General features: G+C 43.9%; 1 protein-coding gene across 5 annotated transcripts in view; it reads right to left on the bottom strand.

Moving 5' to 3' along the window:
- Positions 1–26973, bottom strand: part of LOC114803110 (MAM domain-containing glycosylphosphatidylinositol anchor protein 2) — a 151550-nt gene extending 124577 nt beyond the window's left edge. For 2 of the 5 annotated variants that reach the window (XM_029002426.1, XM_029002425.1), the window contains exon 1: positions 26508–26973. In XM_029002426.1, coding sequence (XP_028858259.1) covers positions 26508–26580 — 73 coding nt within the window. In that variant the 5' untranslated portion in view covers positions 26581–26973. The remainder of the gene's footprint in view (positions 1–26507) is intronic. The other 3 variants (XM_029002427.1, XM_029002428.1, XM_029002424.1) reach the window with 2 other exon arrangements.
- Positions 26974–27513: the final 540 nt, after the last annotated feature.

Below are 27513 nucleotides of genomic sequence, written 5' to 3'. Positions count from 1 at the left end.
TTCCTTATTAGGTGCTCTAATTGTAAGCTTATCGGCACTGACACAAGCAAAATTTACAATAACAAGTCCCCAATGGAAGCCACATTATGATTAATAGTATGTGGAGGGAGGACATAGCAAAGGTTCAGAGTGCTGGGCACAGTTTAGTGCTGTGAAGCAATTAAAAAAGGGGGCAAGTGGCAAGCTTTGCTCTTTTTCTCAGTTATTCTCAAGGCGATAAATTTTTACATGAACGAATCACAATAAACGTCCAGAAGGCCTGTCACTCGGGCCAGTGGTGGCCTAGCGGGGAAGGAAGGGGACCCGTAATCACGGTGCCACCGAGGTGCCACTGAGCAAAGCACCGTCCCCACACGCTGCTCCCCGGGCGCCTGTCATGGCTGCCCAACGCTCACCAAGGGTGATGGTTAAAAGCAGAGGACACATTTCGTTGTGTCATTGTGTGTTGTGCTTGCTGTGCATCACAATGACAATCGCTTCACAATTCACGTCAGGTAGATGTCATCATGTTCTGGCAGGATTTTCTTACACCAAGCTTAGCTTCACCCCAGGTCATGAATTAGCCAAATGATGAGCAGCACATCGTCTCTACCACAACTCAAGTATAAAGGCTTTTATTCTAATGTCTTACACTGCATTCACCGCAGTGTTATCCTCAATGTTACTCGGCATTGCATAAGGTAATCCCAGTCCAGGCTGCTCTAATTTGTAGAACAGCTCTTTCATTGTCTTATCTTCAAGGAACTCTTGAAGAACCATCAGCTCAGAAATTACATTTAATTACTAGATTCCTACCACCCTAAACGTATATCTTACTACTCTCTCCAGCTGCTCTTTTTATTGTAACCACATTTATTATATTATTCACACACTTAACAAACCGAGCAGCGCTGTCACACTGTCTCCTGTCACCCTCAACTGTTATTCCTCATCTGTTTGGATAAAAGCTTTTGCCAAATGAACATCAAGCCTTTTTTTTTGCAGTTTTTGGAACTATGACAAAATGGTCTATTTCACACATGCTTTCCGTGTTCCATGTTTTAAATGTCTTATAATCCTACTGCAAGGAATCCTTGGCTTTCCTGACATCAACGTTCGTCTTTATTCTGCAGACATTTGCTCCAAATAACATGCTGTTATTTTGGAACCATTTCTATTGAATGGAAGGTAATGGAGCCATGGCTTCCTTTTTTTTTTTTTTTTTAAGTGGGATGGGCCAATTAGTGAAGATGGGTAGAGGTTATCGCAGTTGACATGAATGCCTGCAGGACCCCACGCACTTTGATTTCCAGAGCTGTGATTTTAAAGTGACCAGCCTGGTTTCTTCCCTTTGAAAGGTAGATCTCATCTGAGCCTTGACATGATGGTGCTTTATCTAAGAGCCTCGTGGAGTTTTATCTATTAAAACCCAACTCATGGAAGCAAAAAAAAATCTTTGAAGACTCCCTGGGGTTCAGCCGGCATTCCACATCCATTTAGCAGCAATAAGCAGCCTTCTAGCTCCCAGGCACCAGAAGCATGTATGTACCATGATAGTTACCTGCCATAATGAGCTGCTGGTTCCTTGGATTCTTCCATCCCAGCAGGAGCAGGATGGCACCTGTGAAATCCCAGGATTCACTGCTGCGGGGCACACGGTCTCAACTGAGCTTTCTCCATTTCCCTCCACACCTCAGCACAGAAGCCCATCAGGACTCAGCGCTAATAACCCAGGGCTATTCAGCATTCTTCAAAAACTACAGACGGACATGGGCACTCTGATAGGAGTCCTGAAGATCAAAGCTTCGCCAGCCATTCTTTTTGGCTCTGTGGACCTGATACAGAAGCTCAAAAGATGGCCCAATTCCATTTCCGCTCAATACTGTAAGAATGCAACGACGTCTAATTGCTCTTTGTCCAGGTGCCGCATTTTTAAGTCTAGAACAAAGAACTGACAACAAAGTGTGTACACTTTGGGGGTCTCTCGGCTTCGCCCACGCATGGCATTTGGAAGGGAAAGGGCACAGAGCGTGGTGAGAGCCGAGCAAACACTGGTCAGAGGAGCCAAGTGATTAAGTGAGCCACTGAAGAGCTCTTTGTTTGCAGATGCTATCAGCGCTGCGGCATGTTTTTCAATGAGTTCCCCCCAAAACCGAGACAGCACGGGGCGAGCGCTGGCCAGCAGTCTCGTCTTCGACATCCCTCACTCACCAACGTGCAACAGAGGAACAGGACGTTCCAGCCGAGCTCTGAGGCTAAAACCACAGAGATTGTCTGGAGTCTGGCTGGTGTTCAGACCGAAACACCAAAAAGGCTTAATATATCATGGCATTCAGCAAAGTGGCCGGATTCTAGGGGCATGTATGATCTACAATAACATATTCATTGTTGCCTTAACAATGATAAAAGCATATTCAAAACATGCATGTAGACCCTGTCCGCACAAGAACATTTTTCTATAAAAACAATGAAATTTACACTAGACGTGAAAAAAGGAGAGCACTTTGGGTGAGACTGGGAGTTACAGTGCCACTAAACATCTATTGAAAAGTGTTCAGTAGATGTTTTTATATGGCAAATTGTCACATGGTTAAAAGACACACACCAGCAGGTTGTGCAAATTACACAGTGAAACAAAATGTATGGATGAATGTATGGATTCCTCCCAAAGTCCACTGCATGTTTGCCTGCTGTTTATGTTCCATTGGGACATGCCCATGTTAAATTTTGTGTGTGTGGTGATGCTACCACCACAGGACGTAAATAATAGATACAAGAAAAAAAAAAAACGATTCTGCTGTGGATGGGCCCATCGCAAATTCATCTTTCTGTCTATCTAACTTGGCTCAAATAATCCATTCCTTTACTTATTTATTGTCGTGCTGCACTGAAGATAGTCTCTTTGATAGTGTCTTTGATAGCGTGATACCAGAACTTTTGTGAGAAGTACTCTGCCCGTCCATCTAATGTCGGGAGTCACCGTTAAAATGACACGACTACACGCTGCAATTAATGCTTTTTTCTCACCTGGCTCAATAACAGTGAACATGCAAAATGAACCTATTGACATAAATCATATTGCACATAAAATGTAACTGGGAAAAAAAACCCTAGTGGCATGCCATGCTCAGAGCATCAATGTCCCCTACACCTCCTTTATTCAGCACAACTGTGCAAAACTGACAGCCAGTGATTACAATGTGTCCAAGTTATCTTGTTTTGCTGCTCCACAGTTGATGTGCCCCCTCCCCCACATCCAGAAGACCTATTTGCCAGACAGGCGCGAGTCGTCGTCCTTTCACAGAAGCGCGAAACCTTAACAGTTCACAGAGCGTGCTTTTGTGAGAAGAATGTCTCTGCTTCGCATTTGAATGAAGATGACATGATTAAATGCTGCAGCCACTCTGCCATCTCCCCAGATGTGAAAAAGCAGATCCCTCGGGGCGGCCGCTGGGAAACGGCTCTTTCACACAACAACTGCGATGCACATTTCCGCCGAGGCACATGGCACAGACGCGGCGAATGAATCACCGTTACCCAACACGCCGAATTACTCAGCTGGCTAAGTGGGGTCCTCTGCTGCTAGCTTTTTTTTTTTTTTGCTCTACTTCCTCATCGCTTACAGAGCAAAATGACAAAGGTTACCCCCAACCCTGTCATAATGGCCAAATAACCAAGCACACGATCTGGATGAGATCATGCTGAGATCATTCAAGTCTGGATTAAACAGAAGACACACACACACTCACACACACATGCGTGCAGACGTACGCGCATTTCAGTCAATAGGCAGCTTCTAATGATGCGCCGATAGAGCAGGGATCCCTGAAATGCGAAAAATGTGAAAATCAATCATGGATGACAGCTCATTTAGATTAACAGGAGGAGGGAGAGAGAGCTTTCAATTACTGAGTAAACACCCGTTTCCTCCATGGTTGTGTTTAACCTCCACAGCCACGCTTGACACCTATTCATTTTTTTAACAAGTGTGCACATCTGCTGCACGTGCAGTGAACTAATCAGGAGACTTTTTTTCAGAAAATGTCGAGATCTAAATGATGTATGTACTTAAGAGAATTACAGTAACATTCAATTTACTGTTCAAGTGATAAGTATAAGATGTGCATGACACTGGGATTCCAGGCACCCCAGGATGGGCTGATACGTATCGATTGGGACTGAGTGACGGGTAATGTGATATGGCTTCTGGTACCTCAACGCTGTCATCATCGAAGGCACCATGACAACAATATCTTCCATACATTAGAGGCTTAATCCCTTAAGCAAGTACAGAATGGAGCGACTTTATGGAGTTTTAAGGAATGTTTAGTAGGCATGTATAATGCTGGCTACTCTAATGTTTCCATTATAAGGGTTGCAATTTGTGTAGCTAATGAAGAAAAACCTGTTTATTATAAATTCAGTACTTCTAATGAGGTTTTGCTATTATAGTTTGTATATATTTGCTATTTTACAGGATTTTACTCCTGCTCTTGACTACCTTTCTGCACACAAACCATACAGAAAGCGCCTAACGACAACCTTCTGTCACAGTGAACAATAACTGCAAGGATAAACTCTAATAGTTACTGAATTTAAAGAGACTGTACATCACTTCCCATTCCACTGCCTGGCGGCTTTGGTTCGATGTACTGGTGGAGTGGGAGGACAGGAAGGGTTAATGAGCTCTGTGGTTTTGACTGGAGGCTGTGGGTGGACATCCCGTGGGCTCGTGTCCACCTCCCGTCCTGGAGAGAATGTAGAGAACGTGTGAGGCTGTCGGTGGGTAGATCTTTCAACGTGCCTTATTCCAGTCCTCATATACATTTAATTACATAATGTTTATTAGAGGGAATCAAAAAGCAAAAGCAGTATTTCATCGAACTGTGCTGTATCAATTTGGAATCATGAATTGGTTGAATTTTTAAGCCCAGAGTAGACCGATGAGAAAATGAGATTAAATGAAACTGAATAGGGAGTAGGACTCTCATGGATGGTCTTTCTTATTAGTAATGATGAAAATGTAATAAGGAATGCTATCAGATTTTTTTTTCCTTTGTGTTTTTAGTGTTGAAAGGAAAAGTCAATACAGTCAATCAAACTTTCATCTCCCCTGATCACATATTCCTTGTCTGAATGAATGATTCTGTCCCCCGGTATATATGGCTGTCATGTCGTTGGGCTGGACTACAACTACCACCCCACTCCTTCTGATCCTTGTGCCACGTTCACAAATGAACAAAAACTGCCCTGTAATTGCTTCTCAACTGTGACTCCAAATGACTAAATGTGATATATATTAAAAATATTAAAAGGTCCCAATCTCTCCTTTGGGACGTGCCTCTATGGTATTTTTGAAATCTGCCAGCTAAAAAAAATTTGCTCTGCCTGCTCCTCACCTTGACCAAAAGCCACTGAGTGCGCTGACCAGCCACCGAAGCCCAATCCCGCTTCCATACAGACCATGTAATAAAAACACACCCCTCACTCTATTCCCTTTTTTTGGGAGCTTCGCTGACTATATAATCGAGGCGCAAGAGGGCCCTCTCAATATGCAATGAGCGAAAGGCACCTTGGGGAATTTTATGATCCATGACGAGACATCCAGGATCATTTCAGATGTACGCATGTGTCACTGCATATTAATAAAGGCCTCGGTCCAATGCAGCCGCTGATGCACCTTCATGGGAAAGATAATTTAATCTCCTCCCTGCTGGATCTCCCTTTTTCCTCTTTCACTGCTAATGCTAAATGAAAAAAAAAATATCACATTTAAAAGGTATAATGGCTCAAACTGAGCGCCAGGTCTTGTCCTGAAGACGGAAAAACAGACAGCAGCCATGGTCCCTGATGAACAGGAAATCATTCGGTGATGAACACGTCTAGAGCGAGGGGCTGCAACATGATGAATCATCCACCGAATACTGAATATGGGAAAGATATTACCAGCAACTGCCCTTGAGGTTGTTTCATACATACATTAGCTATTGCTTTCCACATTCCAACGCCAGTGGGCCGGTATTCAAACAGACAAGCATTTAAAATGCACATTTATCAGTGGACAAGTGACAGAGCTTCCATTTGGGGGGTGGGTTTTGGTAGCCTAGTTCATCTCGCCTATGAACCAGAAGACCTCAAACCCCACTTACTACCATTGTGTCCCTGAGCAAGACACTTAACAAGTGTCTCCAGGAGGACTGTCCCTGTCCCATTGATGAAACTCGATATAATAAAACATTCACCAGTGCTATTTAGTAGCTTTTGGTACCTTTTGTAATATAAAACACATTTTTAGGCTTGCTTTATATGAAATATAGAACGGAGTCTTGAACCACCAACTTTTCCATTAACAAGGTGAGCATGGTGCCGTCCCCACACTCTGCTCCCCGGGTGCCTTTCACAGCTGCCCACTGCTCACCAAGGGTGATGGTTAAATGCAGAGGAGACATTTTGTTGTGTCACCGTGTGCTGTGTCAGCACCCAGACAAAAGCTTTCACCCCAGTGACATTCATACCACAGCAATGACGATTTAGTCATGTATTGCCCAGTACTACCATTTACCACTCACAAAAGCGCCCTTGTGAATGTGAAAAAAGGTGATGTATTCACCTTTCACCGATTACCATTTAATGAATTAAAGAGTGTACAATTATCACACGGTGAGGGAACGACATGTCTAGTCTGGCTTTTAGAGTACTTTAGTGCAAAAACATGTCAGACATGTTCCAGTTGCACCGCATTTAATGTGGATTACAGCATGCATTTGGTGTGGCATTCTTTTGATAAACCTGTCACAATCAATGTCAATGTCAAATCAAGTAATAAAGTCTTCTCTGGCACATCCCAAGATTCTAAAGAGATACAGTCTATGTATGCCAGTCTCACACTCCCGGAACCATTCTTTAACAATTATAGCCCCCAAAACCCTTCGAAGATGCTCCTGCCATTATGGGATAAAATCTGTAGTCAAGTAGTCAGGCAGTCACCCACCTGAAGCAATAGGGGACTATGCATGATGGCTCTAGGACAGGGTCAGTCTGGATTCATCAGACCGAATGACTTTTTTTTTTCATTGATCCAGATTCCAATCCTTGCCTTTTCCACATTACCAAGGGGCTTTCATATGGCCACACAGCTCACTATTAAGCAGATACCACATGTTCTCTGTTGAGTTGCTGGTTCTCCAGTATCCTCCAAGGTGTTGGACAAGTTGGAACCCATTTTCTGTCATTCAGTGATCTCTTTTGTTCTTCTGTGACATCTTTTTCACAACCATCTGTTTAAGAAACGCGACAGTATTTCTTTTGGCGGGGCACCGACCTTTGAATGACATTAGAAGGACCAGAGACAAAGAGCATGAACTCAGCATCTACGTCTCTGGCCAGATGTGAAGCCTGCCTCTTGGTCAGCAGTTTGCGGGATACAGAGTGGTTTTGCAGTCTGAAGGAAAGCGGCTGGTGGAGATTTCATTTCAGGAAAGCAAAGTGCGTCCCAAATCCTCCTTGTAACAATTTGCTATGATTTGTGCTTTGTTCAGATATATTTTCTGCTCTGCCAAGCTTCCTATGTTGTCTGTAAATGGACGCATTTGCATTCAAATATCAAAAAAGGGGGTTTTTTACACACATAACACAATCACAAACTTGTACATAACAAGACTCCATGACCCTACGAGGACACGATACAATGGGCATACATTTACATCACTCCGGTCAATCAGGACCACAACACTGACAATACAAAAACTCGGAGCCGGAGCACCTCCGCCGGAGTCAGATCCAGACATATGTGCTTCTTGTCACTGTATGTCGTGTACTTTTCCTTTATTATCACGTTAATGTTGCTGCATAAAGAAGCTTGCAAATATAAAAGCGTAAAAACATAAGAATGTTTAGCTCCACTATTGTCACAACCATGTTGGCATGACAAGAGAAGAGGACGAAGAGGTGACGAGAAGACGAGGAAGCAAGGACGCAATCGCATGACATTACGAAACTGGGGTTTAATTTGTGAAGCACAGGACATGGGAGACATCCGAACAGGGCAGCTTTATACATTCGACACAGGTGAAAACGATTAGGGAACATTTCACATGACTAACGTGAAACTCCGGTCCGGATCCCGGACCATGACAACTATCAAGTGATTTCAGTAAGAAATGTGTCATACTTGTGCAACAAAAATAATGCATATCACTTAATGAACCCCTGTAAAGACTACAAAAAAGATTAGTTCTAAATAATTTGAATAAATATATGATGGATAAAAAGGTTGCATCATTGCGGTGCCAGGATAAATGCAATCCTGACGTCTGTGTGAACAAGACTCAGCGGCAGCAGCAAACATTTAATACGATTTTGCGCCGACAAAGAAAAGTTCATCTTGAACCTAGGGGCACAATCTAGTGCCTTGCACATTAATTACCACCGCTGCGAATGTAGAGAGCTCAGACATTCTTGTGCGAAAGGCCAAATTCCAGTGATGGCGGAGACAGTCCGGAAATGCCTCCTGCCACACGTCACCAACGCTTGCAAACAAATTCGTGTTTTGAATGTTGAGACAACGATGAGTTGCTGATCAAGATCTGATACAGGGCTGAAAACTGAGCTGATGTGACATGTAATGTAGACAAATAGACAGTAATCAATGCAGCATTTTACGGCCTTTTAAGAGTTAAGGTCAAGGGACGTCATTGCTCGTAAGACCTCATCCTGAATATTGTGTCTTGGTTTGGTCATCTCTCCTGAAAACGGACATTGCTGCTCTGGACGGGGCTCGATGTGGGGTCACGGGAATGATTTGTGGACGAGTGACTTACGAGCAGAGGCCAGCTCAACTGAATCAACTTTGACCTTGAGCAAAGGAGGCAAATGGGTGACATCATCCAGGTAAATATCAGGCCTAGATGCTGCGGCTCAACCAAAAAAAAATGCATTGTTCTCACTGGAAGAAGTTGCCGTGGATACCGTCTACAGCCGTCTTCACAGTTTCTGCACAAGAATATTGCCACATTTAAAACGTTGTTGGGGAGGTAGTAGCCTAGTGGTAACACACTCGCCTATGAACCAGAAGACCCAGGTTCAAATCCCACTTACTACCATTGCGTCCCTGAGCAAGACACTTAACCCTAAGTTGCTCCAGGGGGGGACTGTCCCTGTAACTACTGATTGTAAGTCGCTCTGGATAAGGGCGTCTGATAAATGCTGTAAATGTAAATGTCACAAAAAGTCCCCAACATCCTGGAGGGATGGAGCTGGTGCTGATTCTTTTCAGAAACCATTTTTAGTCCCAGAGGATGAAAGGGTTAAATGGACGCTGTCTCGTTCGCATGGTGTCAATTTCACCCTCTCCGTTGTTTAAGTGAACCAGTGAGCTTACATTGCTCTGGACTCCCAGCGCTCCAGCCCCCTCCTGATGTATATTCACCGCTCACACGAGCTCGCTGCCGTCTCCCGTGTGCCGGCGGACCCCGACTCCGGTGGGCGGCTTTATTTTCAAAGACTTTGTTCTACCGAGTCAATGACCCAGACGATGATGAGCACTATCATCCCAGCTCAGCTTGTTGAACCTCACTCCCCCATGGGTCCTCCATCACAGTGAAGGAGCTGCCGGGCTGGGGCCGGGGCCGGGGCTTTTCCGGCAGGACTCTCCACTATCCCCACTTCCTCCAAAGCCTTAAACGACAACAAGAATCTGCCTTGGTGCCCACACGACAGAGTAGGTGAGAGGGAGGAGGGGATAAGAAGCCAGAATCGCCTCAAGTATCGGTCTGCCTTGAGCGTGCGTGTGTGTGTTTGCGTGGGAGGTGTGACAGAGTGGGACCGAGCTGCCATCGCAGGTTATTTCAGAAAACTATGCTGCCACTAACCCCCAATTTCCCCTCTGCCCGCCCCAGCCCAACTGAGAAACCCAGCAGGGTCTTATGCAACCTTGCCGGGGAAAATAAAATGAGGCCGCAGCATGTTTACTTTCCAGTGGGTTAATCAAAGAGGAAGAAAATGAATAGAGAAAGAAGCGCGTGCGAGAGAGAGAGAGAGAGAGAGAGAGACAGAAGGATGTGAGTGTCTTTGGAGAATGTCCAAAGAATGGAAAGTCTGCCAGCCATCCACCAGCTGTATGGGAGTGCCTTTGGCTAACACACACACACACACACACGCACACAAGGTCTGGAAAACACACAGAATAAAGACACAATGCAATCATGATATGTTTCTTATGATGACAATCATATGAAAAATATGGCCAATTCAGTCATACTTCAGCATTGCATGCTTGTCATCATGATTCATGTCAGATTCTTATCCCCAGTGTGATATTTTTCCAGGTCCAGTGTAAAGTCGTACAAAATGTATTATGCTATATGAGCTAAATTCAAGGAATCGCTGGTTTAAATTATAATAATGCCTCTGAAATGTGTCCCACAGACCTAAAAAGCACAAATGCATACAGCCTAAAACCAAAGCGGAATCTACATGAAAGCACTTCTATCTGGACCTGCAAAATATCCCCAAGATGGAGGCCAGTAATACAATACACACACACACACACACACACACACACACACAATATATATATATACTTACTCAAAATCCAGCTTCCCTAAAATAGAAAACCTACTAGATAATACTAGATAAGTGTCGACAGATTACAAAAAAAAAAAGATTTTTCAAGCTCATGGCCAGAGCACTAGTTCTTTGTGTAAAATACTTAATAATAATAAAAAAAAATGCAGGCAGGTGATGCATGATCAAGTGAAGCAGCCACCATTCATACTTAAATTTTAATTAGAATACATGAATAACGTTTTTTTTTATTCAAGCATATACAGATCATGAATGGATTCTGTATATGGTGAATTGTCAAGGTAAAGCAACATGCATTAGCTGTAAAGTGACAGTTCTAATTGTGGATGTCCCGCTGTGTTGCACGCTCAGAGACTGTCCATGATGGCTGGTGTTCACTTCATACAAAGGATTCCTATTGGCTCATATTGTACACAAGGCCATTTTTGACAGCTGAGTTTAAAAGGGAGCCATTCTCTCTGGGTGACGCATTCCACAGAATCATCAAAGTCAGGTTGACCTGGAGCTGGAGGGCTTTCTTTTGGTGGGTGTCATATCCACTTATCACTGTTTCAATACCACAAATGCACATAAAACACATTCAGACTACACTGCGACTGACATCCGCTATACTTCAGGGCTTCGTAAAAATGCCCTTTAATTGGTTGGAATCCATTTATTTCAAGAAAGGCGTTTAACCGAGCCTATTGTCCTGCATTTAGTGAAATCTGGGACATCGTGTAATGTAGGGCACCTCATTTGTTGGTATAAATTGTCAAAATGCACAAATGGGCCGTTTTATGTTTAAACAGTAATCCACTCGAGTTCTGGTCGGAGAATAAATTCCGATTGTTCATCAATACATTTCTACTGTAGGCATTGGTAATTTGTTATGCCCATTTCCCTTTATAGTATAGTACCAGGATCATGGGTACTATGCTGCACCACAGTACACTACTATACGAGTGTGCTGAGCAGGACCCAAAAGGCAGAGATTAAATCCACAAAGACTCTTGATTTACCAGTCCTGCTGCCTTTTGTCTCATAGTCATTACCATGTAAATCCTATTAGAGGCGGGGCTCACCAATCCCGGTCCCTGCATTGCCTAGTTCTTACCAGGTTCACCCATGCTGGGTTCTCTATGTTGGATGTCCAATGTAACAACGATTCAGCAATCATGGCAGCACCATGCATGCCAATCCATAGACACCAACGAATATAATTTTAAGCCAGTTCATGCTGTTGTTGCACATTTAATGGCAATACATGCATTTTTTTTTTATTTATTAAGTGAAAGTGAAGTGATTGTCACACGTGATACACAGCAGCACAGCACACAGTGCACACAGTGAAATTTGTCGTCTGCATTTAACCCATCACCCTGAGTGAGCTGTGGGCAGCCATGACAGGCGCCCGGGGAGCAGTGTGTGGGGACGGTGCTTTGCTCAGTGGCAGATCGGGATTCGAACCAGCAACCTTCTGATTACAGGGCCGCTTCCTTAACCACTAGGCCACCACTGCCCCAGTGGTTAAGTTAAGTGATTGTCATTGTGAAACACTGCAGCACAGCACACGGTGACACAACGAAATGTGTCCATCACCCTTAGTGAGCAGTGGGCAGCCACGAAAGGCGCCCGGGTAGCAGTGTGTGGGGATGGTGCTTTTGCTCACTGACACCTCAGTGGCACCTTGGTGACTCGGGATTCTGATTACGGAGCCGCTTCCTTAACCGCTAGGCCACCACTGCCCCAAAGTTAAACACCATTGATACAGCAGGAATGACATTTTCCCTGATGGAAAAAGATAAAAAGACAAGTTAAAAAGATGAAACTGCCCAGTTGGGTGACATCATCATTCTGAGATCTCAGGCCTCTCAGCCGACTGGAACTGTGAAGCTCGACCACTCTGTGGTTATTGCTCTGTCACGATAAACAACTATTACCAACTTCTATTGTGTGTGCATGCTTGTCAGAAACATCGGTAAAAGCACTACTTTGCTTTTGCCGCTGGTTTTGCTATTTTCAGGTGTTTCTACACTCCAGTAAGCAGCAGCCAATTTAAGGCATAATTAGGGACAGCTGTTAGAAAAAATCCATCAGGAAAACATTCAGGACTAATTGGGCCGTTCCTGCCCGGCATGGAAGGCGGAAAGTGCCGCAGTGGCACCCAAAGCTGCGCGAGAGCTGAAATCCGCCCCACATGGGTGCTGAGACTGGATGTTTGGACCCACTATTAAAAGCAGCTGCACATCTCAAGTCTCTCGGTATGACAGAAGGGCAATTCAATTCTATATTTTTTTAAATAAATTGATTGACAGTGATATATTTTAGACTAATTCATTGCTACGGAATAAACTGTTTTCGAAAATGCTTACATTTTTTTTAAACCTTTGTTGGTTCAAATTGCAATTTGAATAAATGCAATTTTATAAATCACAACAACTGCGATTTGGCAACCGCATTAGAAAATAATGGGTTTCTGAGTTAAACACAGTTAGTTATTTCATTTAAGTGCATGTGTATTGGGGTATGTATTGAGGTTAGCTACAAGTGAAAGTTTGCAATGAAGTAGTCTGAGCTTTTAGATGGTGAAATGACTTTGGCCACCAAAGCAAGGCTTGTCTACTAAATGTAATTTATAATGCTAGCATGTACAAATGGAGCTTTACAGACATCAATATAACGTTGTGACTATATAATATGTGTAAATAGTTGATGAAGAGGAAAATTTGCTGTCATCTTAGGCTACTATTGGTGCAACTGTGTTGTAAAGTTGGCCATACCTGGTAGATGGTACCACATGGTTGATGCCTGCACTTGTGTAAGAACACCTACTAAGGGCAGGCCCAGCCTGTTCAGACAACATATTGGTGCAAATTATTAGTCTATATGATAATGTCTGGTATTTTTTTTTTGTTTTGTTTTTATTTCGTGACCTGGTTATTAAATGCCACTTGAGACAGCCAGAGACGCCCCCCCTCCACGCCCTCCTTCCTCTGCAGCAAGCAGCAGGTGCACCTCACAAAAGGAGGGCACCCTTACACCTCACTAATGGGGAATAGAAAACAGATCTTTCCCATGCAATCTAAAATCTAAAATGCTGGAATGATGATGGGGCTTCGTGGGCGTGGGCAAAAAAAAAACAAAAAACAGAATAATGCTAATAATTGCCGATGCCCCTGATGCTGCCCCACCACTATGTCACCCACATCAAAAAACGGCATCTGCCCACAGGCCTCAACACCCCTGTCCTAGAGTTTCTACAAGCTACTCAGAGGTATTGGTTGTTGTGTGTTGATGCAAAAATGCAGTGAAAGAAAATGTACTTTTAATACTATTTTAAACTTTGACGTACGACATTTGACCAGTGGTATGAGTACTTTCACTTAAGAAATGAATGTGAACGTGTGTTGTCCACTTCTGTTTTTTGGTCCAACATCAAGCAGACTGTACAGCAGCCGCTGTAAAGTTTGTCTCAAGTCTGCACAACAAACTTTTTTCAGCATCTCCAACAGTGCAGCATGCAGCTAAGTGGCAGAAGATCTGGGCTCTTAGGAATGCACAGGTTAGAATTGATAGTGGTGAAGCACAGCGTCTTTGTTCCAAATTTAGCTGTTCATTTAAGATATTTGAGCTATAGTGTTCATTTATGCTGTGCTGCACAGGTTCATGAAGATGCTAAAAAAATTGACTCCAAAAAATGATCTGCAGTTGAGATTGTTTGAACAAATTATCCCAAAATAGGCCCATCTGTAGAGTAGAACAGGTTAAAAAACGGAAAGCTGCTGGAGAATGTACAATCAGTAGCTGTTCTGATGCTGTGTGTGTTTATTCTATTAAAATAATGCAGCGTCTAATAAGAAGAAAATCTCTGTATGTACCTTCTGTTGCCTCAATCTCTTTCTCTTTCTCTCTCTCTGAATACATTCAGCATTTTTACTGCCCTCATTCTCGCACAACAGCTGGCTTTTATGAACAAATGTACTCATCAGCTGTATTTAAATCAATCCTTTTCTCACTTACACACAACTTCTTAACTGCACGGGTGTTAATTTTTCTGTGCTTAAAGTGATATTGGTGTTGTTGTTTTATGACCAATAGTGTAGGATCACAACTTTGCACAGTCCTACACTATAAATCTGTTCCTCTCCCATAGAACCATCGCAATCGGTTGCTCTTATGCACAGTAAGCACAGCGCACAGCACAGCACACTTTGTCTGTGTCACACACATGCACTTTATGTCACTGTGTAACTTTGTTCAGTTGTTCAACATGTTACATGTAGCTCCAGGTTCTGGAGAAACGTTATTTAGTTTCAGTATGTACTGTTTAACATGTATATAGCTGCAATGACAACAAAGTCAACTTCAACTTCCGCAAGATGCCTCCTCTGCATTTACAGTTGAAACCAGAAGTTGACATACAATGTATGTTACTGTCTGATATTAAATCATACAAAACCTTTCCGTTTTAGGCCCGTTCGGATTCCCAAATGAATTTCTGTTTGCTAAATGTCAAAATATGTGAGAGATTTTTTTTATTACTTTCTTCAAAGTTTACATGCACTAAACTATTTGGGAAAGCCCAGATTATGATGTCAGGGCTTTGGAAGCATCTGATAGGTTAACTGACACTACTTGAGTTGATTGGAGGCACACCTCAACACACTGCTTCCGTTTGTGACACCGTGGGAAAGCATAAAGAAATCAGCCAAGACACCAGGAAGAGAATTGTGGACCTCCACAAGACTGGTTCATCCTTGGGAGAAATTTCCAGATGCCTGAAGGTGCCACATTCATCTGTTCAAACAATTACATGCAAGTATGAACAACATGGGAATGTCCAGCCATCATACCGCTCTGGAAGGAGACGGCTCCTGAGTCCAAGAGATGAACGTGTCCTGGTGCGGAATGTGCATATCAATCCCAGAACAAAAGCAAAAGACCTTGTGAAGATGCTGGCTGAAGCTGGTAAGAGTGCATCACTATCCACAGTGAAACGAGTCCTGTACCGACATGCACTGAAAGGCTACTCAGCGAGGAGAAAGATATTACTCCAAAAGCAACGTAAAAAAGTCAGATTACACTTTGCAAATACGCACAGGGACAAAGACTCTAATTTCTGGAGACGTGTCCTGTGGCAGCATCATGTTGTGGGGGTGTTTTGCTGCAGGAGGGACTGTTGCACTTGAAGAACTATGAAGAACTATGTTGAAATATTGAAGACATCAAGACATCTGCCAGGAAATTAAAGCTTGGGCGCAAATGGGTCTTCCAAATGGACAATGACCCTAAGAATACTGCAAAATTGGTTACAAAGTGGCTTAAGGACAATAATGTCAATGTTTTAGAGTGGCCGTCACAAAGCCCTGATCTCAAATCCCATCAAACATTTGTGGTCAGAGCTGAAAGGTGACAGCAAGGCGGCCTACAAACCTGACTCAGTTACACCAGTTCTGTCAGGACGAATGGGACAAAATTCCATTAAACTGTTGTGAGAAGCTTGTGGAATGATACCCATAGCATTTGCATCAAGTCATTCAGTTTGAAGGCAATTCTACCAAATACTAAGCACATGTATGTAAACTTTTGACTGAAGAAAGTAATGAAAAAAAATCTCTCACACATTATTTTGACATTTAGAAAAATAGAAATTATTTTGGGAATCCGAACGGGCCTAAAACTGAAATGTTTGATATGATTTAATATCAGACAGCAAGAAATAGGGATTGAACTCGCAACCCCTATTTATGAGTCCCCTTCCTTACCCGCGTGGCCACCACTACCCCACTGATGCGCACTTTCATTTGATGCTGCACTCAAGCCTGCAGTGGGTGCAACGTGCTGACCTTCACCCTCTCAGACCGACGCAAGAGGCCATCATGGTCTAATTCAGGACACCTTAGCTGTACTGGGTGGCAGCAACAAGCATTAATGTCTTTTAATTTACGTTCTGCACATGTTAACACTTTGACATGCATTCATCGAACAATAAAGTACATTTTATATACAATATAAATGGCGATGTAGCTCAGTGGAACAGCACACTGCTTTGCATGTATGAGGTGCCAAATCCCCGGCATCTCAATGGTGACTACTCTCCTTTCACTTACTCTCCTTTAAAGAAATTCAGAAATCAGAAAAAAATATCCAAATTGTTATGTTGAGATGTTATGTTAAGGGTTTGACGGAGGGGATCGGGGGTTCGTCAGTTCAAAATTCCTTATTTCTTATTCCTTATTCGTGGCCTAGCGGATAAGGAAACGGACCCATAAAGCACCGTCCCCACACACTGCTACCCGGGCGCCTGTCATGGCTGCCCACTGCTCACCAAGGGTGATGGTTAAAAGCAGAGGACACATTTCGTTGTGTCCCCGTGTGCTGTGCTGCAGTGTTTCACAATGACAATCTTCCGAGTCTTACGGGTCCGCTTCTGTACCACTAGGCCAACCACTGCCCCAGTACAATACTAATACAATTACAGTATTCCTATATAATATACTAATACCATTACTACTACTATATTACAGCACTATACTATAGAGCAGTACTATAGAGTTCACACACACTTTCATCGATTACTTTTCAAATTTTTATAAATGAATATTTACTTTACCAAATGATATTGTTTAAAGACCCTAGTTGGGATATATTTATGTCACATGACAAAAAATCATGTGACATAAGAAACACCCATTCATTTACAGTCATCATAAGATCTTTCATACCAGAAATCATATCACAAAATCTCACAAATCCTCAATCAAAGCCACAGACACTTTTGCAGGATCACAAAGAACCACTGTTCATCTCTTATTAATTCATGGTGTTAGCTACGACTGAGTCCACTCGACTCACATCTGATAATGTACAGGATCAAACTTACAACCAAAAAAGTTGCTGAGAATCAGAGAGTGCGGAGATAGAACAGACTTTATTAGGAGGAAAAAAGGCCACTCGGAGTGACACCTTCAAACCCCTGTCAAGAAGGTAAAAAAAAAAACAAGGCTGGTGCGCCTCGGAGACGTGGGCTTTTTGAGAAACGCAAAACCGCCGACTTGACAACTTGAGACGTGAGAGCAAAGAGCTCATAAAACAAGGGCCGCGGGGGGAAGAAAAAGTCAGCCGGCGCCGTTAAAAACAGGCAAGGCGGGGTGACAGGCATGTCAGCGTTGGTGGGTCCGGCCAGCCTGGGCTTCCTCCGTATAAGAGGGAGCGGCCTGGCTGTGGGCAGCTGTCGTCAGCGTTCAGATCTCCGCCATGACGGTGGCGTGTTGACAGCGTACAGCCAAAATCATATATATATATATATTTTTTTTTTTAGTTCTTTTTTTTTTTTTTTTTCTACTGCGTCAGGCCTCCCTTTTCTTCTGAAGCTCCACTCCACTTGTAGTTTTTTTCCGCACCCTCCTCCGTTCATCCAGGGTGTCATGATGGATCCTCGCTGAGGTATTCAGGGAGCCGTGTTGACAGACGGGGCCGTGACCCATTTCATCACCCACAGTGTCAGCGAGTCGCGCCGCGGCGGACATGTAAATGTGCGGGCTGGCAGACATGCCCGTAAACAACGGGAGGCGTTTCCCAAACCACGCGGAGCAGGAGAATGGAAGTGGGCTGCGCTCAGATGTGTTCGCTTTAAAAGATGATTGCTCACTTGTGCGAGCAGGGGGGGTGGGGTGGGGGGGACGTGCCGAAATTTCAAATGTACTTTTAGGGCCGCTGTAATTCCAGCTCCCCTCGGTTTCGGCGCTGATGTGTGGAGGATGTGGAGTCTTGATGGATTTAAATAGGCTCTCCGAGTCGCTTTGAGTGGAGATATAAATCAGCAAAACCGGAGATGGAGGCCTGTTCTCCATTCATGCTTTTGGGGTTTTTTTTTTTTTTTTTGCAATATGGAAAATATTAGTTAGCATTTTATTCTTAGCTGTTGTAAACAGTAAATGTATTTAAATATTCAATTTAATCTGAATCAGGATCAACATAATTTTCCTGATTGGTGCACTGTTTATGACCGGTTTATGGGTTCATGGCCTGAACTTGACCTAGTCGACATCAATCAGAATGTGTAAAATTTTGTGATTGATGGCTTTTTGTTTCCCTTAATCAATAATTATCAACATCAGCATGTTCCAGACTGAAAAAAATAGACGAACCCTAACGTGAAATTGAAAAGGCACAGGACAGGTACTCTGGAAGAGTAATAAGTTAATACATGACAAGACAAGGGAACATCACCAGACAATGACCCGATGGCAAACACACAAACAGGGCAGCTTTATACATTTAGACACAGGCGATAACAATCAGGAAACATAATAACACAAGACTAACATGAAACTCTGGTCCGAACTCCGGACCCGGAGTAACCCCTGCCAGACCGGATCATGACAGATCCTGTAACTCTTAGCTATGAAAAGAGAGAGCAAGTTAGCGAGGAAAAGAGCGAGTGAAAGAATGAAGACGTAGTTTCTGCCTTCTTCCGGACTCCTGAAGGCAACGCTCCTGTTCCCTGCTTGTCAGAGCTCCTTAAACATTACCCGCAACAGAGATAAGTAGCCCCTTTCAGTTGCCTGGGAGACGGAATCCCGCTGTTTTTTTTTTTTCTTTTCTTTTCTTTTTTTAATTTCCGTTTATTTATTATATATATATATTTTTTTCCCTCAATACTCTCTTCACTCACCCATGCTTCGCTCGTGTGCGGCAGCGAGGGCTCTCTGGTCGCAATCACTTCACATTTGTTTCAGCGATTGATTCGCTGGCATGCAAGAGGACGGGCGAACAAGTTAGGGACGTGAGAAGTCGTCGCCATGACAACAGACATCACTTCACTGAAGCAGCACCTTGGATTGGATGTGTGGGCTTGAGTGACGCGGGAAAGGTTAGCTCGCGATTCTGGTCATCACAACTTACCCCCTGTTTGATGGGATAATCTGCTAAAGCTACTTCATTTCATGCAACTAAACATAGACGGGAGTGTAACAAAACGAAATCAGAGTAGGAAACAAGATTTTTTCACATTACAATGACCTGTTTCCAATTATAATGGCAAAGTTCTTTTTTTTTTTTTGTCAGTCCAAACATATTTCAGCATTTAAAAAAACACAATGCGCATATAAATGTAACATTTTTCAGAAACGCAATAGAACTAAACTTCAAAAGTTCATTTACCTGCATTTAGTCCACACTACAGCAGCACATTTCTAACACCCATACATGAAAAGGAATAGTCATGCTTTCATGAGTTTATGTACAGTCCCACCACCCTTGATGTAGACTTAATTCATATAATACACAAACTACTGTTTGACCATTTTTGATGAATTATTTCTTAACCTTGGTAAAAGTTACCATCTTGTTTTCAAAGCAGCAACTATGTGATGGTTTCAGCCCAAAATAAGAGTAAAATGCCCACAAAGCTGCTGAAATGATCTGATTAGCATTTTTACTACCACAACCAAATACCATATTTAAATAAGAGTTGGGTTCCTTAATAGATACTGTCGACAAACACTATTTCACACAATGTCAACACTGAGCGTACGATCCTGTCTCCTCCTTCCTCGTCTGTAAAAGCGCCGTCAGGGGACAATCATCTCAGTAATCATGCAGATAGATTATCTGGACTTTTATTAAAGAACTCTGGCGAGTGAGTGAATATGATATTCCGCCTTGAAAATGTCACCAAAACATTCTATGTGTTGTGTCAGTGGTGGACTAGCAGTTAAGGAAGTGGCCCTGTAATCAGAAGGTTGCCTGGGTGCCACTGAGCAAAGCAACGTCCCCCACACACTGCTCTCTGGGCGCCTGTCATGGCTGCCCACTGCTCACCAAGGGTGACCAAGCAGAGGACGCATTTCATTGTGCTGTGCTGCAGTGTTTCACAATCACTTTCACTACCTTTCTACAATTTTTGTTTCTATTATTTTTCTATTTTGGCTGTTTTTAAAATGTGTGGGTCAATCAGACCATCAGCATACAGGTAGGGTAGAAAATAACCTTTAGCCCCTTCTATCAGTAGCCCCTTCTATCAGTCATCATCTTTGAACCAATAACGTAGCTCTTGGCCAAAACACAAAGACCTCATCAATGAAAGTAAATTGGCTTCGGTGGAGCATTTGGTCACACATGGGCATGTGCAAGATATTTGCTCCCTCATTACAGTAAGAAATGTGAGGGTTCTGATCCAAGGGAATTGATGAAGGACTCTGGAGGAGGCTCTGAGACCCAACAAAGGCTGCTTTAGTTTCTCCAGCAGAATGAATTTGCATAGCTTAGAAGCCAGAAGTCTGAACCGGCTCATGAAAAGATATCCAAGGAATTGCCATGACTTCAATCGTCTCCAACAGAAAACGGGGAGAAAATGGACAAGGCCTTTTTTCTTAGGCCACCTTATCAACATTTACACAGAAATAAAAATTGATTTGATGAAAAATTTGGACAACTTTTTTTTTTTATTGCCATCATTCTACAGTTAATTCCTGAACTGAAGTGATTGTCATTGTAATCACAAGCACAACAAAATGTGTCCTCTGCATTTAACCATCACCCTTGGTGAGCAGTGGGCAGCCATGACAGGCGCCCGGGGAGCAGTGTGTGGGTTCAGGATTTGAACCGGCAACCTTCCGATTACGGGTCCGCTTCCGTACTCGCTAGGCCATTACTGCTCCTACCCTGCAATATACTTTAATCTCTTTACACAACAAATTTCCGCCTTTTTGTCTGACTGGCACAGCCTAAAGTGACAAGCATCTGCAACCCGACTGAATGTTGTTTAGCAATAATACAACAGATCTGATAGCTGGATCATATTCAGGGATCATTGACGTTTAGATGTTTTTGCATGTTCATATAAGTTGCATGCCGGCATATTGGCAATAATGCCCTTGCTTTATTACAGGTACGAAACGTGTGGATCTGCGCCACCCATTGTGTTCATGTGGCCCACCCTCCTGTATATTATTGCTTAATTGTTCGTTGACTTCCTTGGAAAATGAGCCAGTCATTTTTCTGGCACACATCTGTACTCGAAACACAGACAGAAGGAAAGATGGCATATTAATTATGCATGATGTCACCACAGGAATTGAATAATTACGAAAAAATGTCAAGTACAGCAAAGCCCCCAGGGCCATACTTGAATTAATGTCAGTAGATGATTGCTACTTTCGTTGTGGGTGCTCAAAAGCAGGAGCCACTGAGGATGGTGGCATCACACAACATACAGTTGTGGCCTGAACCTATGACTAAGCCACCCCTTCGAAATTATTAAAAAACTCTTTACGAAATATTGTATTTGGTGCCATCTACCGCTATTGCAGTTCGTTGTCTATACTGTGCGACTGTAAGATGACACCATATCTCTTTCTGATGTATTTTGATGTATGTCTAATACTCCAGTCAACATGGTGTGTGTGTGCGCGTGTGTGTGTATGTATATAAAGCGTATCATCCGCGTATAAGATCAGGCACGTCTTGATCTCAGTAGCGTTTGTTTTTAGGCGATCTGCTCAATGCATCATCTTTCCACATATAAAGTGAGGGAACCGAGTGAGTGAATGAACAATGACGTGGTGCTGTTCACAGCATACACACACATCGCAATAGCCTCTGGGCCAAAACCTGCGCAAATCCTCAAAAAATCCTCAGAGAACTGTACCATGAACACAAAAACGAGAAATAATCATCTTCAAAAAAAAAAAAAAAAAAAAAAAGGCGCCCGAAACAAATAAATAAATAGAAACGGAGTAATAAAATAACGAAAGAAATACAAATAATAATGCGGTGGGGTGTAGCGCCTGTTTGCTTTCATCATTTGAGCAGCTTTGATCCAGCAACAGTTTTGAGGGGAATGATTGACGCGGCCCCCAATAAACCGCAACGACTTGCATTTACTCAAGACATTCCGGGGAGCCGGTGTGTGCAGGCATAATCAACATTGTGCCTCCCCTGAAACCGTCTAGCACGTGTGCCGCTTCACTCGGGCACAGATTTCCCACGAGGCCCGAACTCATCACGGCACAGGAATGAGTCTCCGGGCTTACAGGTATGTTAGCGTAATAGGTGGGGGGGGGGCCTGAATTCGCCAAGGGGCCGATTCTTCACTAGGCTCTTAAAACTCGTATTCGCGCACCGCCGGTTCACTGGTTCAGGGTTACGCATAATCTCATGTCAAATTAAGAACGAGGGCGGGGTAACAAAAGGGGTAAGAAATTTAAAAAGAACCCCCTGACACTGGCTACCAGTTGAAATCTTTTGCTCTTATCAGGTTACCATGTCACCATATTGAACTGAGAAACTATGTCTTACCACAAGGCATGTGCGCCATTTTAACAAGCCACGGCCTCCGATCGCGCGGGATCTTTCAGTCCCATCTGCACCATCGCAACCGTCACTGTATTTTTATCCGAAATAATCCACCCCGTCACAGTTTAATAAGAGGAAGCAGAGCTTGTTTTTTTCCCATGTTGTTCATTATATGAGATTTTGAGTACATATATATTACTTTTAAGGTCCAAATTTCTGGTGTTGTCTTTTTTTTTTTTTTTTCAAAAAAATTTCTGAAAAAGTGTCCACATCTTACATTCAGGTACAGACATGAAAGAAGGAATGGCACCATGTAGCAAGGAGTGTTTTACGTGACCATAAAACCTGAAATAATCTGTATTTTTAAAACAAGTCTAGAAAAAGGCGCTCTTGCATACGGGTCCACACAGTATCTTTTTGTACACGCAGCGGTGCTGGACCTCCTACAATCCTCCCCAGTGCATTACAAGCAGCCAAATGCCGTAAATGTAAATGTGAATCTGCATTGTAAAACTGTATTGACGTTAGCCACGCCCAGAGTTTGATTTTGCCCCATCCAGAGCACTGTGGGGCTCAATCCACAAATCTGAGCCGAAGGCAAATTGGCATGGGCTGAAAAGCACATGGGAAACCCGGGTCTCCTCGTTGCTAATTGGGAGGATAAGACTTGTGGGAACAGGGCAGGGGGGGGGTTACTTTGCGTCAATTAAATTGCCATCCTTCACCGATAAAAGTCATTTCATGGTAGTAATCTGAGATCGAGCCTGTGACTTTATCTGAGCGATTTCTGTTTAAAGTCCTTTGTACGCAATCGCCCACAGGTGACCCACTTGGTCGACCCCAGTAACTACTAGGCTCTGTCACAACCCCAGACTTATATCAACGTAAGCATTGTGTACCAACTGTGCAACTAAACTGTGCAACTATGATCTTCCTACACCCACTTAGCACGGCTCGTGTTCAAGTCATCCCACATATTGACATAATATATTGCCACAGCATAGAATGTTAAAACCAAGAGAAGTGACAGTGAAGTGGTTGTCACATGTGATACACAGCACACGGTGCACACAGTGAAATTGGTCCTCTGCATTTAACCCATCACCCTGAGTGAGCAGTGGGCAGCCATGACAGGCGCCCGGGTAGCAGTGTGTGGGGACGGCGCTTTGCTCAGTGGCACCTTGGCGGATCGGGATTCGAACTGGTAACCTTCTGATTACGGGGCCGCTTCCTTAACCGCTAGGCCACCACTGCCCACAGTATTCCAGAGCTTGTTTGCTCCATTATGATTAGATCTGTGATGGGATTCATTTTTTTGATAGACAGTTGTGGTTTGTAACAGATGTGACAGCTGTGTAATGTGATGGGGCGGTTCCTTTAGTTGAGTTATATGCTGGAAGCATCCCTCGTTCTCTTCCAGCTCAGCTCCAGTTACAGCAGTGTAGGGGTGGCAACTGGGAGGAGACACAACTGTGATTGACATTAACTCACGGAATGGGGACCGGCTCTGGTGCTGCGGTGACGTCCACTGTTACAGGCAAAAGCCCTCTTCGCAAAGTAATGTCCAAATCACTGGACATTTCTGGACCATTTTCAAAATTAATTGAAAAACTGTAATCGAAAATCAAACAGTTTGGTATTTCACCGAGTACCATTGCACCCCTAATTATGATGTCACAGCAATGCCACATTAAAACTTTTTATTTAAATAAAATCCTGATTTTTTTATTGTCCAGCTAACTAACATCCTGCAATGTATATGCGATGTAATGCAAAATATGACATAATATAACATAATAAAAAATTAAAAATTAGAAATAAGTTATCCCGTGCAAAAACATCTTAACTTCAAACATCAAACTTCTAAATCTTAATTATTATTTTTTATTATTATATTTGGCATGAATCATATGGAATAGGTACAGCAATCACTGACTCACTCACTGTTCATAAGTGCTTAGTCCTGAGCCCATTACAGGACACTGGGTGCAGGGCCAGCCTACCACACACACACACACACACACGCACACAGGCCTTCACTGGGGCAGTGGCTGCTTAGTGGGTAAGGTAGCGGACCCGTTCCTGTTTATGTGTCTGGTACTATGGATGTCAACCAACATCTTTTACCATCAATTTGACCCCAAAAAAATCACAGACAAAGACGCATTTGCCAAGCTAAAGGACAAACTGACATTCCATGCAACAAAAAAACATAATTCCTAAGATGAATCAAATGAAATCATGGATCCACATGTGTGTACGTGAGGTGTACGGGCAGAAAAATGGACCTGGCTCAATGAAAATCCAGAGCTCAGAACAGGTAATTTTTTGCCTACATCTGTATAACTTCGAGGAGTGTGTGTGTGTGTGTGTGTGTGTCACATGTAGACAGGTTAATAGAGTCAAGCGTTACAATAGAGTCTGACAGCCTTTAGCACCCCTTTTGGATGTCATGAATATATCATTTCTTTTCACTTTGGCAAATTGCTTGGTTAATAAATGGATCTTGTTGAAATTTCACTGTTTCATCATCTCACAGGCCAAAAATCACCGAACAAACACAAAACCATTACAGCAGTGAAAGTGAAGTGATTGTGAAACACTGCAGCACAGCATATGGTGACATGCTGAATATGTCCTCTGCTTTTAACCATCACCCTTGGTGAGCAGTGGGCAGCCATGACAGGCGCCCAGGGAGCAGTGTGTGGGGACGGTGCTTTGCTCAGTGGCACCTCGGCGGTTTGGGATTCGAACCGGCAACCTTCAGATTACGGGTCCGCTTCCTTACCAGCTAGGCCAGCACTGCCCTGTATGTGTTTGCGATTTTTAATAAATTTAATCAATAAATAATTGTATCCAACCAATCAAATTGGTGCCCATGCATTCAATTTTATGGATTTTCTTTATGAATTATTATTATTACTTGCATATATATATATATATATACATACACACACACACACACACACACACACACACACTATTATTTCCCACCCCTGTTTTGAACCCTGAGGGGAACAGCTGACCTGCAATTTTCTGACTTTTATCGGTTATAAAAGCAACATCAGTGCAACGGAACTTTATTCCTGGGTCCTTTTTCTTTCTGTTTGCTGTCTGATGTGATCGATCTTGTGCAGGAATTAAGATGTTAAACGCACGACCATCTAGAATTCAGCCCTCACAGGATTATTAATTACTACTATTATTATTGAACAGAATTATTATAAACCACAGTGTATGTCAGCATCCCATAACACTCAAACCTGCCATCCTCGCCATATCATTATGAATTCATTAGCATATTATGAATCGCGTTCATTCACAGCCTGCCGACACACACACACACACACACACACACACGCCGCGGGAGGAGGAGAAGGGGGCAGATTTCCTCTCGGCACCCGAATGACACTAGTTGAATACGGCGCGGACCGAGGAAGAGGAACACAACTGTACCCCGACACACACACACACACACACACACACTCACACACACGCAGGGAACATGTGCGCTTCCTCCAGCCCGTTTGATATTCACCGACCGAAGATCGCGCCCCGGACCGATACGCGACGATCTGCGGCATCGACGAGGACGACGATCGGTGAATACGAATGGGTTTGTTTTTATTTCCAGCAAGGTCACGATGGTTTGCTTCACTCACCGTACACCCCCTGGCAACACACGCCTTCCAGAAGCAGCGGCAGGAGCCCCAGAACGCCGATTATTCCATCCATCCTCACGTCGAGCTCAACATGTCCAGCTCACAGGGCGAGAAGTCCTCTCGGTCGCCGGAGAGACCAGCTAATAATAATAATTATTATTATTATTATAGTAATAAAGGTGGCCGACGGTGGAGGAATAAAAAAAGCAAAGTGAATGTCAGTTCTCCTTAACAGTTGGTGCGGACGTGATCCCGCGGAGCGGCCGGGGACCCCGGAGACCCCCCAGATGATGATCGGGACATGGCTTCCCACCAGCTCCAGCGGCCGGCATGGCTCTAATCCCGTCGCGCTTCACCTCCTACTCCTCCTCCCTCCTTCTCCTCCTCCTCCTCGCCACCGTCGCGGCCGCGGTCCTGCGAGCGAAGGACGACTCGATCCTGCGCGGACGGCGGGGAGAAGTGCGCATGCGCACCTGTTCCCCCCCAGAGAGAGAGAGATGGAGAGAGGTGCAGAGAGAGGTAGAGAGAGAGATGCCGAGAGAGAGGCAGAGAGCGCTCAGAGGGGTAGAGAGAGAGAGAGATGGAGAGAGAGGGGGGTGGAGAGAGAGAGATAGAGAGAGAGGGAGAGGGAGACAGATGCAGAGAGAGAGAGATGCAGAGAGAGAGAGGGAGAGAGCGCTCAGAGAGAGGGGTAGAGAGAGACATGGAGAGAGAGGGGGAGGGAGGGAGAGAGAGAGAGAGGGAGGTGGAGAGAGGGAGAGAGAGAGAGTGCCTACACCCCCTTCCCATCCCGCACCCCCACCACACCGGTCCTTCCGCCCACCGTACGCGACCAGGCCGGGTGGGCTTGGCACAGGGGCGACGGTTCGTCACGTCGCGCGTTACGCACGCTGGAGATGGAGCGGCGACGTCACGCAGTGCGTGACTTCCAGAAGCAACGGTTACGACGCGTGGGCGCGAAGGGGTTAACTTGGCAAAACGGCTACAAAGCAGCCATGTCATGCAA

This window comes from Denticeps clupeoides, chromosome 14 (genome assembly GCF_900700375.1).
Source record: "Denticeps clupeoides chromosome 14, fDenClu1.1, whole genome shotgun sequence".
Classification (NCBI taxonomy): Eukaryota; Metazoa; Chordata; class Actinopteri; order Clupeiformes; family Denticipitidae; genus Denticeps; species Denticeps clupeoides.
Note: the sequence above shows the minus strand (reverse complement) of the source record. Positions and strands in the feature narration are given on the sequence as shown.